This window comes from Carettochelys insculpta, chromosome 1 (assembly GCF_033958435.1).
Source record: "Carettochelys insculpta isolate YL-2023 chromosome 1, ASM3395843v1, whole genome shotgun sequence".
Classification (NCBI taxonomy): Eukaryota; Metazoa; Chordata; order Testudines; family Carettochelyidae; genus Carettochelys; species Carettochelys insculpta.
Genome location: NC_134137.1, coordinates 289,482,080 through 289,502,775, shown reverse-complemented (window position 1 = coordinate 289,502,775; position 20,696 = coordinate 289,482,080). Strand labels below are relative to the sequence as shown.

Here is a 20,696-nt window from a genome sequence, read left to right as displayed (position 1 = left end):
TTCTTATTCTTTCCAATTCAGCTGCAGAGCAGCTCACTTTGTGGGCCCACTCTAGTTACCGTGGCAACAGCAAGGTTGCTGTAATATGATCCTGTGTGCTTTATGTCAATACTTTGTGCTATTGTTCTCTGATGATATTTTTGAGAATACCTTTCCACATGCTGATAAAATAAGCTTAATTAGCATTTGACTGGTGCATGGGCCACATCACTGTATTAGGAGCCATTGGAGAAGAAGACATCAGGAAGGTGCATAACATGCCTTGTAGAACGCACCGAGCACTGGCCAGTTGGTTTTCTCTCTTTATTAGGTTTGATCCTTAGTTCTGAGAACCTGATCCAGCAAAGTGCATAATATATGGATAATGCTAAGCATGAGTTGCTCCACAGATACCAGTAAACAAAGTGCTGGGGGTGACAGTACTGTCTGCATTAAAGCTGTTTCCATCATGTAGAGGGTTTACTATGTGGATCAGTGGCTCTAAGCCCTCCATTTGCAACCCTCCACCCCACTCTACAAACTGTTCCAGCATCCCTGTCAGTAAAGTAAAATTTATTTTGTTTAACTGCTGTGTGGAACTGGGACTGGAGTGCTAAATCCATTGCTGCACTGAGCCTGTAATCATCAAGAACATAGCAACTGCTCCGCTCTACTGGTTATCTGGGGCTCCCTCCTGTGCTGAGAGGGAACTTGCAGCTGTCACACCTTTTCAGGGTTGCAACATACTGTCCCTGGTTCTGCTAGGCCTGCACTTTGTCCTGGCACCAGGTGGCTGGGCCATGGTTCAGACTTCTTTCCATCTTCTTTGGGATGATGTACATTCAAGGGACAAAAGAAGTAGTTCCAGCAGGAAAGTTACAGATGCAGCCCAATGCTTGCCATATGCAGGGGACAGGGGAAGTCCCTCCCTTCCGTTTATTGATCAATCACTATCTGGCCCATACCAAACACTGAAAGAATTGGAAGAAAACTGGATAGACTTGGCTAATGAGTCCTGGAAAAGGTTACACAAATCAGAGACCTACTTTATTTAAAAATGAAAGCTTAGACTTGGAAAGCAATTTTGTGGGGAGGGGTATGTGAGAGGTGAATTCTGCAGCAAATTCCTCTACAAATAGGAACCCAGTTATAGCACTACTGTTTCACTGTTAAGCCAGGCATTGCTTTTAATAAAATTGTAAGTGTCATGGTATGACATCACCTGCAACAACAAAAAAAATCACTAGCTATTAAATTGGTCCCATGCAGAATATTAGCATTGCAGACATCGAAACAGATCTTTTCATTGTCTTTTAATTATCTAGGTCAGCAGCAACAAAACTGTGACTTTCAAATATGAGAAGAAATACCACATTAGGCTCATGGCCACACCTGGTGTCCATCGCACAAAACTCTTTCCCCTCTTCCAACTCCCTCACTCCACTTCCACTTCTCTCCAGTTCTCTTCCTACACCACTTAGCTCTTCTCAGTCCAAATCATGCTTCCACACCTGGTTCAGTTAGTCTAATCCCTCACTCTGTCCACCTTTCTCCCTTCATTCACAATCTTACCGCATTCAATTTTCCACCCTCTAACATGGTGTGTGTACTCCTCACTGGGCAAGAGGAGGTTAACCCCATACTATGGGCAGCAGAACTTTCACCCCTCATGCTGTACTGGGCATGTTCTAGGAGCTACCACAGTATAAAATGAAGCTGTCCATCTCGTTTGGAGCTGACTGCTGAAGAGAGGCCAGGAGCTGCTACAGCCATGGGTTGCAACAACCCAAGGACCTGGAGACAAGACTAGTGACCTGCTGCTCTTAGCACTCAGATGGGAGCTCAATCACAGTGTTACCCCTGCTAGGGCGCCTGGGGGTCCCAGCAGTGTAGCAGCTGCAATCACAGAAGCTGAGGCAGAAAGTGGCCCAGAGAGATGTGAGGAGTGGCATCTAGCACTCCAGTAAGGTTAGTGCACTGCAGCAGAATTCCCTGCTGACTGGGTGGTAATTACTCCTGTTGCAAAAAGGGATGTGGACTGAGAGCTTGTGGAGAGGCAGATCCCAGGTCTTCCCCACATCACCACCCACCGTTAGGTGGCAGCCTGCTCTCTTGACTCTGGCCACTAGGCCACATAAGCAGGACCCTAAGGACAGTCAGGTGAACTGTAACAACAATGGGATCACTTCCTGCCCCACCCCAAAGGCAGACAGGGCGTGCATACCTCTACACATTTCCTGTATCTCAGATATACCATGAAAGAGCAATCACCATTAATAACTTCCATAACTTGTACTACAAGTAGGGCCTTCCTCCCATACATGAGCAGCTCAGGTAGTCGTAAATACTTGAGAAATTAGCTACCTGACATAACTTTTTATGCTGCTGTGCAAATTACATAGGAGTCATGACTGGCTTAGTCCTTCACTGCTGGTGAATAACAGAAAAGGTCCCTTCCAATTCAAGAATTCCATTTTCAGAAACTTCTCATCCCAAAAAAGCATTTATCACTTTCTCTCAAGTTTCATACCTTACACAACCTATTCTACAACTTCACAGCTCTTCTAGTCTTCTCTGAGGGAATGCCATTTGGGCCCACTTGTAATGGAGATTTGAAGAGGAAAACCCAAGAGGCAATATACAATTTCTTGACCTCATGTTAGTGAAGACAGTCTTGAAAACACGAATCACATGTATGTATTAGGGTTAACATGAGAAAATATGCAATGCAAATCAGACTTTCCCACTATAACCGAAGAAGGGTACTCAGAGGGCCACAGATAGCTACAAGATGGAACAAATTCTTTAGCACAAGGAGATAAGCTGTAGGACAGCAACCCTCAACCTCTTCAGACTACCATAACCTTTTCTGGAGTCTGATTTGTATTGCATCATCCCAAGTTTTACCTCAAAAATTACTTGCTTACAAAATCAAACATATAGGCTATGTCTACAGTAGCCCCAGAACTTTGAAAGGGGCATGATAATGAACCGAATCGAAAGATGATAATGAGGCGCTGCCATGAATATGCCTCTTTAGCATACCAGCAGCTGCAAAAAGTGCCACTTTCGATCACGCATGGCTCATCTACACAGGGTCCTTTTCAAAAAGACCCTGCATTTTTCAAACGCCCCTTAGTCCTAAAACCAAGTAGATGAGCCACAAGCGATTGAAAGTGACACTTTCGAAGTGCTGCGGCTGCCATTATGCTAATGAGGTGCCACATATTCATGGCAGTGACTTATTAGCATCTTTCAATTAAGTTTATTATCATGCCTCTTTTGAAGTTCTGGGGCTAGTGTAGACATAACCATAAAGACAAAAGTGTCACAGCGTGCTTTAACCGGAAAATTGCTTATTTTCTCATTTTACCTATATAAAATAAATTAATTGGAATACAAATATATCCCTAAACTTCTGAATATAGTACATATAGATCAGTATAAACAAAACATTATTTTTGTGAAATTTTAGTGGTAATGACTGCATTAGTACTTTTTATGTAGACTGTTTGGAAACCTAGGCAAATCTGGATGAGCTGATGTAGCCTCTGGAATACCTCTCTACACCCCGATTGAGAACAACCATTGTAAGTGACCATTCAAGGTGAAGTGGGCAGATAACATCTCTGCAATTGGAGGACACAAGATGATTAGTGGTTTACAGACTGTTACGATAAGGTATAAACCCAGCATTTTTTACTAAGTCCATGATTTTTAATGTCTGACAAAGTTATTAATTTAAGATCCCAACAAAATCTTCTGAAGGAGTTGTGCCAGTTTGAGGATGAAGAGTAAGAGATAAGATCATTTTGTGAAAAATGTCCAGCCATGGGTAATATGATGATCTCATCTTTTTATGTGAGAGTGTGGTTGTTGGGACATTTAGTACATGGGGTGGGGCAGACCACATATTGTGAGAAGCATATATAGGACCCATAGATCTTCAAAGGTGTGCTGTGGGAGGTATTGATCATTGCAGCAATGGAGATAGATTCAAAACCTTTGAGACACGTTATGATATTGTTATTTGCACTAAACTTATTCCTCCAAGCAGTTTCCCTAAGAGATTTTTGATTTTTCTAGTACTGCCTAACTCTCGTCTAGATATTTTTGTTGGAGTCAAAAAATCTTTTGAATTGATGCTGTCCAGTCAAAGACTGTTAAAATGATTTTGATCAGGGAAAACTGTATATAGTACATGCGATTAACTTCTCTGAGGAGCTAACCTGAATAAAAGTGGTAAGCATAGTCTACTTGGATTTCAATACTTCAGTAGTGTAGTGCATAAAAGACTATTAATAAAGGTGTAAAATTTATGGTTTCAAATGAGACATGGGTTGGATGCTATCTACAGTTATATTTAGCATCTGCATCAATATTTACAGCGTAAACGAAATACAACTTATTGTTTCGAGATATTGTCTCATCTGTACACCAACTGGAGTTATATGAGGGATGATAAAACATGCACATTCTGAGTCTCAGTGGGAAGGATACATACATGATTTTATGGAAAGATGAAGTTATTTAATTATTTGCTAAAAATTGCTTCCATTACTTCTTTCTCAAAACCATACTTCCATCAAAAGTGGACTTAGTAAAAGACTGGAGGCTAACTGGTCAGTAGTGGTATAAGCATGTGCAGCTCAATGAAGCTAAATCAATTTGCCAGCAACGAATGTGACTGTGGGGCTTTTTCAATTGGAAAACCAATTAGAAGAAATGGCAGAGAATATTACCCAGATAATTTTGAGTTAAATTAAAAGGCAGGTCTGGTAGCACCACCTCTTATAAAGCTTGTTCCTTCTTCCTAATATAACACCCTATATACAGCTGCTTATAATTTTGCCAAGCTTTAATAGTTTGATCTGAAGTTTTCCATGCTAGGCATCTGCTTCAGGCTTCCTTTTAAGGGGAGGAAGTTTCAGCTATACTGATCCAGCCATTGCAGAGAAGGAGGTTTGGAAAAAATACATTGTTTTGCCCATGATAAATTCTTGAGACTTCTTCTATGAAATGCTTTAGCTTCACTGTGTTTTGAATTGGGAACTAGAAATTTGGGCAGGTGGATGCTTTTGTGCCAAGGAAAAACCCTTGGCTTTTCTTGGGAAAATCTGTGTAAACTAGGCCTGGTTATAAGCTTTTTTAAAATATCAATTCACAAAGTGTCAGTAGAGACAGGATGCTGTTTTAAAACTAAAATCTTTGGAGATTTCATCGTGACTGAGCATGCTCCAGCCTTTCACAATGCCTAGTTTTGACAGAACTCTGCAGGCGCTATTTCTTCAGAGTGACAGAGTATATGCTAGCTCCGGGGAAAAAAGATGAAGACAGCTTTCTCCCTAGTTGCTTTTCCAGGCCAGGATGGAACCAGACACTGGAACTGTGATCTTAATGACTTCCCTCCCTCCTGCTGTGCCCCAGGCAGTGTGGAGGTAGAAGTCATCTGACTCTAATGCAGAGTGGACAAGAGCTGAGGGGCGGGGGTGGGTAGGGTGAAAGGAAGGTGAAAAGAGTAGCTCTGGACAAGGGATCTGGTGAGACTGAGACTGAACGTGTGAGTGAGAAAGAACCTCTGATTAAGGGTATGTCTATGTTTGAACTGGGCATGTGATTCCTATCTTGTGTTGCCTAGAGAGGTGGTGGATTCTCCATCCCTGGAGGTTTTTAAATCCTGGATTGACGAGGTCCTGGGTGGGATGACTTAGTTGGAGTTGATGCTGCTTTAGGCAGGTGGCTGGCCTAGATGAGGTCCCTCCTAGCCCTACAATCATATGATTCTATGATATGTACCAATTTAAGGTCAAGCTACTGTGGGCAAAACTAGAACACAGCTGTGGCAGTGCAAGTGGTCAGGGGAGCAAGCTGCCCCACCCACATGCCTAGTATCTCAGATGGATGTACACTCCAGGCAGCTGGCCTTTCCCATGACTTGCACTGTTGTGACTACATATTAGTTTTAGTGCACTTAGTCTATCAGAAATAGAGTGGGTATATCTCACTGAGCTGGGAATTTCAACCTCTGTTCAAAGCATAGACATACCCCTAGTCTCAATCTCTCATAGGGGTGATTATGATTATGGGGAGACTAAGAGCCAATAAGAGTATGGAGACTGATTGGGCAAGAAGATTTGGACTCAGAGCTAGTGAGGGAAAAAGGGTTGATGAAGCCTGGGAGCCAGCTGGCAGGGAGCAAAATGGAGGTCAGAAGACTGCTGGGGGAAATGGGCTGGATTGGTAGAGCCGTGCAGAGATACAGAATTTCTACCTCCAGCCACATTTGTATCTGCAAAAATGAGCCACGGAGGGCTGCACTGACATCTGAGGATGTGGATATAAAGTGGATATCTACAAATTTTCAGGGCTCTAGACATAAACTTTGTGTCCGCATCCATATCTGCAAAAATGAGCTATGGATAGCTATAGCCACACCTGCAGATGAGGGTAACTGCAGTCACAAAGGAGATATCTGCTGATTTGGATTGGCTTTATGGATTGGGCCTGCCTGAACAATGATAATGGGAACCTGTGTGTGTGTGTGTGTGTGAGAGAGAGAGACAGAGAGAGAGAGAGAGAGAGAATGGGGACAGATCTGATGAGGAGCCAGAGTACAGACAGAGAACTGGGAGTGTCTGGGCAGGGATGGGGAAAAGGAGTCAAGGAGCCAGTTGGGTAGAGAAAGAGATTGATTGGGAGTCTGGAGAGCAGATGCAATCTGGGGCAGTGGGGAGTTGGGGTGGGAGTGAGGAGAGAGATTTAAAGCCAGGAAGAGGAGGAACTGGACCAGACTGGGCAGTTAGATGTGGAGTGGGGGCAGGGAGAAAATGTGAGACTTGGAATCAGATAAAGAACCAAGAGTGGGAGAAGCAGAGTGGGAGAGAGTAGGACTGGCTGGGCAACGAGACTGTGGCTTGGAAGAGAAGTTTGAGGAGAGAAGATTAGGACACAGAAGGAGAGGGTAATGGGACTGGGATGGGGAAGATACAGTACTGGAAGAAGCTGAGCTTTACAGGTATGGGACAGAATGATCAAGCTTGGGGTAGCAGGCACAAATTACACCTTGCTTATATTTTTTAACTGTCGTTGGCTGCTTTCATTAATTGTTCGTGCTTTGTATTCTCTTTTGTTTTAGATTTATTTATTTATTTTCCTTCACTTCCGCTCCTTAAGCTACCATGGTGTAACCAAGTTTTGCCCTCATATTACCTAATGAGTACACTCTGCTCCAAAGCAGGGAATAGAATCCAAGATTCCTGAGTCTTGAGTATACCAAGCAGGGTTGAATAGTGTGCAGTAAATAAAGATATGTGAAGAAGTAAAATTATTTTTAAAAAGGTCATGTCACAACTTCCCCCCCATTCCCCTTAACTCTGGGCAGGTAATTAGGCCATCCCTATAGCTTCTCCCTCCTCTTGATGTTTGAATAGGCCTGATGGAGGTAATTCTTCATGTCTTGCTCTTGACAGGTCTATGGCTCAATAAACATTTTGCCTTTTGCTACACGCTCTCCTTTCCTCCCTTCCCTCACCATCTCACACTACTGGGAGTAACTATCTAGTGGTAATAATGTGGCTACTGATTTCCTGCTGGGATGGTGCACCAGATTGTCTCAGTGTGGAGGGTTTGATACAAATAGATCAGTAAAGTGGGACTGTGTATACAGAGTGCAATCCTGCACTCTGAAATTAATCTTGGCACTATTTTGCATTTCTGCTAGGCCTCTAGTCCCTTACTACATCCATATATATTCTCAAAGATGACTGCCAAGGATCTATTGTTTCCTCTGCAAATTTCTTAAGACCTCTTGAACAAATAACATTTGACCCTGATGATTCCTATGTTTTAATTATCTAAGTATTCTTTTATATGTTGCCTATGTCTCTAATATCCCAGTGGTCTTCATTAACATCTACTGTATTTTACTTAGCCTCTTACTTTACATAAAAAAACAAAATAAGTATTTTGGTTCAGTATTTCAGAGCATTCTCCACGTCTTCTGTTATATGAACATTAGCAGCAGTCATATATTTTCCTTAATATTTGGACCGTGACTTATTTATAAAACTTGTCTTATTTCAGTTTATTTCCCCAGTTAGTGTGACACCATTTTTCTTACTTAATTTTTCTTTAGTGTCGTTGGTTGCTTTTATTATCTGTTCATGCATTGTATTCTCCTTTATTTTAGATTTAATTTATTTTTTTCACTTCCGTTCCTTAAGCTACCATGGTATAACCAACTTTCCACCTCATATTACCTAATTTTATTTTGTAGATAGACAGTTATCTGCTGAAATGTTATGATAGTTATCTTGTAGTACTTCTAGTCATTAAGCTTTACCTATGAACTTCATTAATTTTTCAAAATGTAATTACTTGTAATTAAGTCCTTCTGTACTGCTATCTCCTACTAGCTTCATCTTTAATGTAGTCTGAGGATAATCACTGTGTGAGGTGAGTTTACCTGCAGGCCAAAGCTCCCAACTATTTCCTTTCTTTCAGGCAATATTATTCTACAACATTTATATAACGGCACTTTGACCAGCTTCCTTTGCAATTTCCTACAATGCACAATTTCTCTTCTTTCATCTATACTCTATATTGTAAATTTAAATGTAAATTCACCAGGTATCCCTCAAGGCTTCAGTTTTCTGAACTATACACACAATTTCCTTCAGTTTTAACTCTTCAGCTAACTTTTAGTCACTATCATTTTTGTTGTCCTTCTTTATAATTTGACCAGTTTTTTTCCTGTATTCTTCCTAAATTCTAAGAAATAGAATGGCACGTTACTCCAGTCAGAGTCACTTCTGAGTTCTGGGACTTTTTCCATTGACTTCAGTGCTAATATGTCTCTGTGGCACTGTATTCTTAGAAGAAAGAATAGTGTACTGGATTCAGGAGAACTGGGGTCTGTTCCTGGCTCTGTATCTGGCTTTCAGGTGACACTGAGCAAACTATTTTGTCTCCCTATGTTTCAGTTTCCTCACTTCTCAAATTAGGATAATGGTTCTTACCTCCCTTTCTAAAGCGCTGTGAGATCTATCACTGAAAATGTTGCTATAAAGGCCTAAGTGTTTTCAGAATCCCTAGTAAGCTTTTTCACAAGGACTGAAAGATATATTTGACTTTAAGTGTATTAGCATATAAATGCATGTAAAAATATTACTGAGGGAACAGAAATGTGTCCAAGGGAACGACCCTTTCATAACCTATTTTTGCAACTGCTTACTGGGGATATTTTTGGTAAGAGAATAACAAATTAGTCAACCCCCCTGCCCCACCCGCCCCCCCAAAAAAGGGAATAAGCATGTAGGCACATTGTGAAAGGAGAATCAAGGGAAACTGCTAGAAGAAGCATTTTATTACTGCAATGTAAATCACCTTGCAGAAAACGTTAAATTTGAGTATGTAACTAATCGCAGAGAGCCCAATGAAATTATTGGATAAGACACTTGTTTTAAACCCATGCTAATCTCTTGTTAAATAGGCCAGAAGTTATGATTTTTTGTAAATGGAAATTTAGAGCATAACGGAATATATGCCGATGACAAAAAATTGACATTTCATGATAATTGGATAATGCTCAGTGATGCAACCAACCACAAACTGTAATATACATGGAAAGGTTAACCGATTGGGCCAGTGCAAGTGGACAAATTAATATATATGTTCTGTATTTCTGTTGACTAATCCTAGATATTTAATCTTTGATTAATAAACCAGGTGAGATATCTCACTGATCAATACTCTAAATCAGTGGTTTTCAACTGCAGGCCTCTAAACATTTCGAATGGAGGTGCATACCCCTTTGGGAAATCTTTGACATTCTGTGGACCCCCAGGTATCCACAAACCACAGGTGAGTACTAGTGCACTAAATAGAACCTATTATTACAAAAACATTTGATAAGCATTAGGCATTATTATTATTCCCTGGGAGCAGAATCAGTCTTCAGTTCTTTTGGCCACCAGAAAACACGTAATAAAAAGTATGTCTGAGTCATGCTTGAATATAACATGTTAATTTAACTGAAATTACTTCAACTCAGCTTTCGTAGAAAACTCTATCTAATTCCCTGTATTGTAATACTTATGGATAACAAGCAAATTCTTTAACTATGTGGTCTCAAACTTTTCACTCTTTTAATCAACACAAAGGTGACACCTAATTGTATTTACCTACCAAAGTGAAGGATTTAAAGCATAACCTCATATATTAAGGTAGTGCATACATAAGAACAGCCATACTGGGTCAGACCATCAGTGTGCCCTGCAAGCTGGGCATTTGTATGGCCACCCAGGAGAGTTTCAGATGTTACTAGTTGATGAGCAGAATGCCCACTGCTGAGTAAAGCTTCCACTCAGTCCAGTACAATGCAGACATAAGTTCTGAAACTTTCAGTCACTGATGGTTTTAATTACTGTACCTTTCTGTAAGCTTTCTAACAGTAGCTTTGTTTGATAGGTTTAGCTTTGTTCTATATTTTGTTTCATAAGCTTTGTTTTGTAGCAGCTGCTAGTTCTATATTAAGTATTATAATAAATTGGTTATAGATACCATAAATCTGTAAGAAAGCCTGGCTGTTAGAAAGTTAGGTGTGTCTGCAATTTCATTTAGAAGTATGAATATGTACGTGTGCACAATGGAATCAGTCCCCAAAGCCAGCTTAGTGGCAGCAGCACCTAGATGGGCAAGGAATAATAGGAGCCCTGCAAAAACCCAGTAAAGAGAAAGAGGCCCCATCAAGAGAAGATCATGGTTCCATCTGCTGTTAGCTGATGACTCATGGTCATACAGTCCTGGGGTAGTGAGGCAGGACAAGAGCTATGGACTGAAACACATATAAAGATGGATGCAAAACTATAGGGAGCTCTTGCCAGCACTGCTCTGCTGGAGTTAGTCGTAGCTGGCTGGGGAGGCAGGAGGACCCCCCCACATCTCTCCAGGATGGATGGTACTGACTGCTCCTGATTACTACACTGTCAAGGGGGGTCATACAATCAGCTCACCACCCAGGATTCATGACTGCAGCCAGACACACTGGGTCTGCTATGCTTTGTCTTCCTCCATTGCCCCATGCAACTCTTCACCTGCATGAGTTTGCCTGTCTAAGTGTGTGAGTGCAGGAGGGTATGAATGTGTTGAAATGTGTGCTTAAAAGTTAGTTCCACTTTTTCCTTTAATCCAATAGTGGCGTTTAACAAATCCATATGGCCTCGTCTACACGGCATACCTCTTGTGAGAGGAATGCAAATGAGGGAACCCGACATGGCAAATGAAGTGCCGAATTTCTCATGCTGCATTTGCATAATCTCATATGATTGCATTGTTGGGAGAGATTTTGGCAAGAAACAAACAGCTTGGTAGATGGAGTTCTGTTGGTGAAAATCCCTTTCTGCCAGAACCTTTATTCCTGAAAAGAATGAGGGATAAGGATTCTGTCGGAAAAGGGGTTTTCACTGATAGAACCCCATCTACACAGCTGTTTGTTTTCTGTTAAAAATCTCTCCCAACAATGCGATTTCATGTGATTATGAAAATTAAGTGTGAGATTTATAAATCAGCACTTCATTTGCAATGTTGGGTTCCCTCATTTGCACTCCTCTCGCACAACAGGAATGCTGTATATATGTGGCCTATGAGTGTAACCCTGGGATGGTCTCTAGTGTAAAATAAGGTAATACCCACAGCCACCAGCACGTGTTTTTTATTTATGATGCACATCCACACATGCCTTGGTGCATATAACAAAATTTATTCTGCACATGAATGGAAAAAGTTAGAGAGAACACTGCATACCATAGGTCCATCAAGCCCTGTATCCTGTTTCCAACAGTCGCTAATGCTAGATGCCCCAGAAGGAGTGAACAAAACTGAGTGATCCCCCTCCTGTCAACCATTTCTAGCCTCTGACAAACAGAGGCTAGGGACACCATTCCTCCTCATCCTAGCTAACAAGTAATGATGGACCTAAACTCCATGAATTTATCTAATTATTTTTGAACCCTGTTAAAGTCCTGGTCTTCACAACATCCTCTGGCAAGGAGTTCCACAGGTTGATTGTCTGCTGTATGAATAAACCTGCTACCTACTAATTTCATTTGGTCATGCCTAGTTCTTATGTTTGGGAACAAGTAAATAACTTTTTGATATTCACTTTCTCCATTACTGTCACCCCATTCCTAGCCCCCTCATCATTTGTTTGCCTTTTTTTGAATCTTTTCCAATGCCAATGTCTTTTTTTGAGATGATGTGACCACATCTGTATGCAGTGTTCAAGATGTGGGAATACTATGGATTTGTATAGAGGCAATAAAATATTCTTTGTCATATTCTTTGTCCCTTTTTTAATGATTCCTAGCATTGTTTGCTTTTTTTGACTGCTGCTGCGCATTGAGCAGGTGTCTTCATAGAAGTATCCAGAATGACTCCAAGATCTTTCTCTTGAGTGGTTATGGCTAAATTAGTCCCTATCATTTTGTATATATACTTTGGATTATATTTTCCAATGTGCATTATTTTGCATTTATTATTTGCAGTTTTGTGAGATCCCTCTGAAGGTCTTCAGAGTCTGCTTTGTTCTTAGCTATCTTGAGCAATTTACTACGATAAGTAAATTTTGCCACCTATCTGTTTATCCTTTTCTACAGATCATTGATGAATATGATGAATATGTCTGGGCCCATTTCAGATCTGGGGGGACACCTCTCTCCATTCTGAAAACTGACTGTTTATTCCTACCCTTTATTTCCTATATTTTAACCAGTTATCAGTCCATGATAGGACTTTCCCTCTTGTTACATGACAACTTACTTTTCTTAATAGCCTTTGGTGAGAGGCATTATCTTTTGAGCTCATGCACTATTTTAGCATATTACCTAAATTAATAATGATATTAGTGTCCAATCCTGATTTCCCAGTTACCTAAGTAGACTTATTAAATAATCACATTTCTATTACATATTTTGAGAATAACTGTATATAAAGCAATCTGTGTCTAAAATTAACTGTTGTATATGGCAAAATGCACTTACATTATTCTAACATAATCATAGGGTTAGAAGGGATCACGAGGGTCACCTAATCTAACCTGTGACAAGATGCAAGGTTTTTTGTGCCTAAGTAATTCAAGTCTCCCTTTGAAAGCCTCTAGTGAAGGAGCTTCCACAACTTCCTAGGCTACTTTCTTTTTCCTTGTCCTTCTATTCTTACAGTTTGGAAGTTTTTCCTAAGATTTAGTCTAAATCTACTATGCTATAGTTTGAATCCCTTGTCTCTTGTTCTGCCCTCTGGGGCAGGAAAACAAATTGTCTCCCTTTTATGGCAGCCTTGAAAGTATTTGAAGATCGCTGCCAAGCCCTGCCTGAATTGTATTGAGTTCCCAGCCCTGTGTGATTTTGGTTACATCACTTAGTTTCCCTTTGTCTCAGTTTGCCATCTGTGAAATGGGGATAAATGTATCAATATTTGGGAGATGCCAGATGCTATGGTGTTGGAGGCCATATGAGCACCTGGACAGAAAGTCACTCATAAGTGTAAGTTTCTAAGTAAAATGTTGGACAAACCATTGTTCCGGTTTTAAAATGCTAATTAAAATTAATGAAGTGTTAAGTGTTTGGATGGATACTAGTGAACAGTAAGTGTTACAATATAAAAATAATTTGTTCATCAAATTAAATATCTAATTTTTCTGTGAACTCTGTCTCTTCTTGGTGGTATGGTCCACATTCCTCTCACATGTTTGTAGGTCTCAGAGACCTCAATTTGGTCAGATTGTAATAGCAAGTGATATGATTTAAATGCCTCAACTTAAATTTTAAGGAATAACTACAAATTCATGGTCATATGCAACCCTCAGTCAGAACTGGGCCCCAGTAGATACGGTAATCTGATCTGTTGCAATTGGTTCTGTGTATCCATCTCCCTAACCAACAATGAAAGTTACTATGATCTATCTCCAAAGTTATAAACAGACATATTAAGGACACCAACTAACCTATGATCACATATATTTTTCATTCATCTATCTGTTATGCTGTCCATTAGCTCAATAGGTTTCTTCATTGCTTATATCCAGACAACATACTCTAATTTATAACTAGCTGTAGTGGTTTAATTGTGAGGATAAAAATCCTCCTCTGTCTGGGAGGCAGTTTAATTGCAAATGAATCTTTACATTGTAAGTTTTTCAATGTCATCAGTGCTTCTACCACACTTCCACAGCACTGCACCAAACTTTTACCAAATGTTCAACAAATACATAATAATAATGACAGGATATGTTTGGGCATGACTTTATCTCTATAAGTGGTTATAAGCCAAAATTTGGGACAGAACCTATATATGGACTACTAAATGTTATGTGACTGCTGCTCTTGAATTACTGCAAGAAAAAGACGTGAACTTCATGTGCTGTGTGCATGCATATTCTAAACATAGACACTGATTTGGTAAGAAAAGAAAGAGCAGTTTTTCAAATACTAATTTTAAATGCTACATTTTAAAACAACTGTAACAATGCCTACAAGAACTGATAAACTATTGGAAAAGAGTAATTCAGATGACATTGTTTATAGGTAAAGAGGTAATGCACAGAAAATTCTGAAATTACATCCTCTTAGACACTTAACTGCCATAAAATTTTTCTTCCCTGCACAGTGAAAGCAGAATAAACCAAGGATATAATTTCTATTAATCTAATGAATGATTTATCATGAAATCCTTTTATCTTGGAAATACCTTAGTTACCAGAATGCCGATTTAATTAACAGAGGTTTGCCGCTAAGAGTTGCCTATATTTGTTCTCAGATATAGTATGGTATTTCTAACATTAATTATATCCTCATGATATTGCCTTTCTTGTTCTAAACGTTTATTGAGGCTTGTACTACTACATCATATATAATAAGAGTGCAGTGGCTGTTGCTTAGGCAACAAGATGAATAAATGCAGGTCAGAATGTGGTTTCAGAAAAACAAAAGCAGAAACATGGTACAGAATAAAGAACAGACATGTCTGATTTTTCATTGCATTAAAATAATAATATTGTTCAAAAGCAGACAGCCAACTCATTTTAGCCAAATCTACAATTGAATAAATAAGCTCACATAAAATAGATGACTATGTCAACAATTTTTAGTAAGGTAAACAATTTTCTGATATTATAGAAAAATGTAAGATAGCACATTTAAGTTAACAGAGATCTCATTTATCCTATTGCCTTAACAAACTATTATTCTTCAATTTTAATATCTATATTGTAGGTTTACATTTCTTCTATAAATTTGGATAGCAAGGAAAATATTTTAGTGACCTTAAGCATTTATGAATTATACCAGGAGAAACCTGTTACACTATGTAATGATGTTTGCTAAAGAATGAGACATATAAACAAACTAAGATTTCAGATCATTTTGTTGCAATAAATATTTGATGTATTGTGGCCCAAACTACAGCATATCAAAATATTCTAAATATTGAAATTATATCATTATTGTTTCATTACAATATAATTTCATAACATTATGCCTAATTACTAAATTAAATGTAGAGACCTAATATCTCATTTGCATCTGCACCTGACTATCATTAGTGGAAATTGTATATTTTACCTGTGACTTGTATTCAAGAAAAAAAAATTAGAAAAGAGCTAGTAGACTATGCTGACCAAAATGCTTGGATAACTTACAAACATAATGCCATAAGTTAACCCACATGATACCTGAAAAAGTTTGGTTTGAACATTTATTAACAGAACTTCATATTTAAATAGGTATATTTATTTATATTTATAATTATGTTAATGAACAATTTAGGCTTGCCCACTGAAATCAATGCCAAGGTCCACATTGACGCTAATGGACTTTGGATCAGGCTCTTCCAGCTCTGGTAAATGTTTGGGAACATCCCAAAATCAATTTTGCTAGCTCCAACCTACTCACTTTTTACCTGTGGTAGGTGCACCTCTACACATCTGTATATCACCTACTACCCCTTGTGAACAACTTCCCTTTTGTAATCTTTTTATGACTTATGCACATCTGCTTCAATAATTTTAAAGCGACAGAATATGTAAGATACTATTGGTTATAAGTTTGGCCACAATGAAATCCATTTAAGAAGCTTCATTGGATGGATGAAGCCCACATGTGAATTTATTTTTATGAAAGCCTAATTTTTCCTCCTCTTAAAATTAAGAATATTTAAAAGAGGAGCAAAAGATGCTAAGTTTTTTTTGTTGCTATTATCAAAAGAACATACAGTAGCCATGTAGAGGTAAGAGGAAAAAATCAAAAACACTTATAGATGAAAAAAAAAAGATTGGTTTTTCAGAATTTCCCTATCAATTACTCATAGGTGTACATTATTATTGTCAAAAAAGTTAAATGGGTTAAATATGACTGAGATGATGCCTTTGTAACCAGAACATATATTCATGCAGAAGTCCACTTGTACATCTTACCTACTGTATGTGAGAGATTTGTTAGTATAATAGAGCTATCCAAGGATGAAAATTCTAACTGAGGAAAATACCTTAATTAGGGACAAAGAATAATGTGCTGAGACCCAGTACTGTGTAAGTATGGTTTTACCCCAAATAAAAATAATAAACATTGGAAGAGGTATATTCATGGTTCCATAGCAATCTTTTATTTTACCCTTACCCACATTTATTTCAAGTTGGGAGATTGTACACTTAAGGTTTGTCATCCATCCCACATATGGATACCTTAAAAGGTAAGATATCTGAAATAATTTGGTCCTTTTGTCCTTCTCAGTGAAATATTTAGAGTTAAACTGGGAAAGTTTTTGGTATTCATTTAAAGGAATACTCTTGCTTTCCAGTTTAAAGGAGTGAAGATCATAAACTGATTACCTAACCCCCATCCCGCCCCCGACCAAATCACTTTACTAAGACATACAGAATTAGAGTTGGTGAAGCTTGTTCAGTAGTTATTAATAATTTAAATAGGTCTTCCTGAACAATGGCACAACATGTTAATTAACTTGGTGCTAATGTTTAATAAAAGTAATGTCATGTGATGTGCTACAGATAGGGGTGTGTCCAAGACTTTAGGTATGAGGGAATTGCCCCCTCCCAATGATGGTGTACAAGTCCTATGCATTTCTACTTTAAAAAAAACAAACAAAAAAAGAAAAAAACAAGAGACTGATATGGGGGAGGGAGAGAAACTTAAGCCACAACTTCTCCTTGGCCATGTACCTGGCTAGAGATATTATTTCATAACATGTATATTTTGGAATTTTATCTGAAGAACACCTTACATATTCATTCAGCTGCATGTAGAAAACTGAAGCACTACAAGATTTCAGTGAAAAGCAGAATAGTTCTAAGCTATACAATAACACATATGAATCAGAGACAGAGAATAATAATATAAAAATGCAGCTACGATCTCTATACACAGCAACACAGAGAAAGAGTCTTACCATAAACTGCACATTGTCAAATCCATTAGCCAGCAAGTGGTTCTCATACTGAGGTAGCCCGATATTTTCCAACCATTGTCCCACTGTTTGGACAGGGCATCTGGGTCCTGTAACAGGGTGAAGAGGGAGGCGTTTAAGCAATGAATAGCCATCCACTGGATAGTAGCGATAGTCCTGGGCTGAGAGGTGGCATTGCCACATCATGTTCCTGGAAAAGTTGCTATCAAAGGAGCCCGCCAGCTTGACAGATTAACGTTTTCAGCAAGGAAGAAAGTCAGAAGTAAAGCATAGTTTACAGGGCAGGCTATAGCGTATGATCTGGTCCTAGCTCAACATTTCTTAGTTATTAATCTTTACTACAGAGCATAACGTCATACAGTGGAAAAAAAGGCAAATCAAGCTGTCAGCTAAGCTGTTTGTCGTTATATGTGATTGTTGGAATACTCCACAATGAGCAATGCACTGCCAGCAGCAAGAATTCTTTTTATCAAGTACTCCTACACTCATCAGTATGCAGCTCCATGCTCCTTGCTCCCCCTCGCTCGCTCCCCTTCATTACCCAGCCTAGGCTACACCTCGCATTTTCAATAATAGCCATCAGATAAGGCAGATTTTTTTTGTCTGCAAGCTGTAAGCCTACTGCTGCTGCTTCCTCCTACACACTCATCCAAGTGTCAATCTTGAATGATGAGAGCAGTCAAAACAAATGCAGAAAATAGAAAGATTCAAAAGCAAACTAAAGCTCTTCAATCTGAATAGAATCTTCATACCGATTACGTATAACAGAACTGTTTGTTGTAGATTTTTTACGTGTCAAAAAACATCAGGAAATGCAAAACATTAACCAGAGTCTATAGCATAGTTTACTAAATATTCCCTGTTTAATACAATGTAAATGCTGGTCTATAGCTCTTCTTAAATTATATTGAAACTAAACATTCCTTTTCTTTAATGAACCAACAACAAATTAATACATTTTAAAATGTTTTTCCTGTAACCTTCCACAAAACAAATTGCACTACGACCTTTTAGTCAAAACAATTAGTTTACTATCTCCAGGATTTTTCAACCGTAAAATATCATTAGACACAAGAAAACCTTCATTCTAGCCTATTTGTGATTCAACATGAAAAGGTTACTGTTTCAGATTAACAGTTAAAGAGATATTTTTAACAAAGTAAAGCTGAAAGTGCAGATCCTTTCTCAAAAAAAAAAAAAAGAACTTTGAATGATAACAGACGTGAGTGTCAATGAAAAGCAGAGGTTGTGCATTTTTTCTTAATATGCCAGAGAAAAGTCAAAGACATAGCTGATGAATTGGATACTGAAGAACTACAGTATTCAAGTGCTTACACTTTGGCTTTTCTCCTTTCATGGAACTTTGAACTAACCAGATGCATTATTTAAACCCAATGAATTTTGCACATAGTACAACTTTCTATCACTTTGGATAACCACATTAGCTACTGTTAAAGTTAATTTTACAAAATCTAATATTAAGCCAAAATGTTTTCCTAGCACACACACACAAACAAAATCAATGCACAATATTTGAATGTAAACTCCCCACTGTAGCATCTACAACCTAAAGGTGGCAGCACTTTCTTCGTGCATGAGAATCAAAGTATGATCAACTAAAGCCCCAACTCAAGCATCCAATGAAGGCAGTGGGAAGGCTCCCACTATGACAAATGGCACCCTCAAACTTCCAGTCCTGAGACAGATATACTGGTGCTAATGTAACCCATGTAAATTGTAGGGAAATAACTCTTTAAGAGACCCATGGGGGAGAAACAGGAATGAATTGTGCCTGGGTTATTGTTGCTAGGCAGATTTAACACTCCACACCCAGAAGTTTCTGGAACTGGACGTGGTAGTTTGAGGGTCCACCCCAATAGGTTCTGTCTCTTTTGCTGGGGCCAGATTCCATTAAGGGAAGCAGTTAGAGCAATTGCTTTACTAAGGTCCCCGTGTGGATTGGGAGAAGATGGGCCAGGAGCAGAAAGTAGGCAGTTGTCCCTAATGGTTTTCTTTAAATCCATATACCAGTGACTTAACTGAGTGATTGGTTAATCAGTTAGCAGACTGGCTGGCAGCCAGGCCAAGAGCCTTAGTGGGCCCCTGGGTAGGTTGGAGGGGGCCCTGCCCTGCATCCCTAGAAGGGGTGGAGCTGGAGGCAGCCAGCCATCAGCACCGCCTGGACTATGGATTGAACCCCCAGCCTTCAGAACTGCCCAAAGCTTGCTGTACAACACTCCAACAGTGCTGTAAAGAGTCAGAGGCTCTGCATGCCCCCTCAGCCACCTCCTGTCAATCGGCTCACTGGCTAGCAGTGAACCATAGCAGAGGAAGGGTCAGCATGGAGTCCAGCTGAAGATTCCTACAAGCAAGGGGAGAGTAGATATTTTAGACTCAGCAAATTGTGCAGATTTGGTGATCAAAGACACTGAGACTTAAGTGATTTGAACCTAAGCTTCTGGGACTGCTCAGTTTCTTCTTACTGGCTACATCTACACTACAGCCATCTGGTGACAGAAGTTACTGTTTGGAAGATATCTTCCAATAAAACTTCTGTGAACAGATTACAATCACATGCAAAAGTGGATTGCTCTGTTGATCCACCCTGTCAACAGAGAGTGCTCAGGTGCCCGCTTGTTCTTCTGACAGAATGGCCAACCAGAAGCACAACGGACAGAGCTGCTGAGTGACCCAGAAGCCCTGCCTGTCAACAGAGAGATCCCCAGAGCATCCACATGACTTTTTTGTCAACAGATTCTGTGGGGAAAGGCGATCTGCTTCCTGGGGTAGAGGCAGAAGGCTGTCAACATAAGTGCCAAATTCTGTTGACAATATGTCGACAGAATGCATTTTTGGTGTGGCTGCTCCATGAGTTTTGTTGACCAAACTCTCTAGTGTAGACATATCTTAATTGTTCTGTATGGAGTGAACTATTCAAATTTTAATTTGTTTTTCTTTATTCATATTTATTGTAACCATAAAGCTAATAATTGTGGGTTATAATATAGCTATATTATGTTGTAAAATTAGACTATTATTTGATTTTTCAGCACAAGATTTTTTAAAGTTATTTAATTACATTCATTTATTTAGTTATTTTTGGGACTTGAATGCGGGGAGGCTGATCATGGGCAATCCTTGCTGAAAATGCTTAGAAACTGAACACTGGATTTTCAGCTATTTTTCTACATGAATTTTTTTAAAGGACAATGAAGTGACGCCTAGCCCAATCAAGGTTACAGTAA

The 20,696-nt window shown here is 39.2% G+C and overlaps 1 protein-coding gene across 9 annotated transcripts in view; it reads right to left on the bottom strand.

Annotated features, from left to right (window-relative positions):
- The window catches only part of ANKS1B (ankyrin repeat and sterile alpha motif domain containing 1B), a 908,578-nt gene that overhangs the window by 311,914 nt on the left and 575,968 nt on the right, over positions 1–20,696 (bottom strand). For 8 of the 9 annotated variants that reach the window (XM_075011319.1, XM_075011325.1, XM_075011335.1 and 5 more), the window contains one exon: positions 17,434–17,540. In XM_075011319.1, coding sequence (XP_074867420.1) covers positions 17,434–17,540 — 107 coding nt within the window. Of the gene's footprint in view, positions 1–17,433; positions 17,551–20,696 lie in introns of all 9 variants that reach the window. The other variant, XM_075011380.1, reaches the window with a different exon arrangement.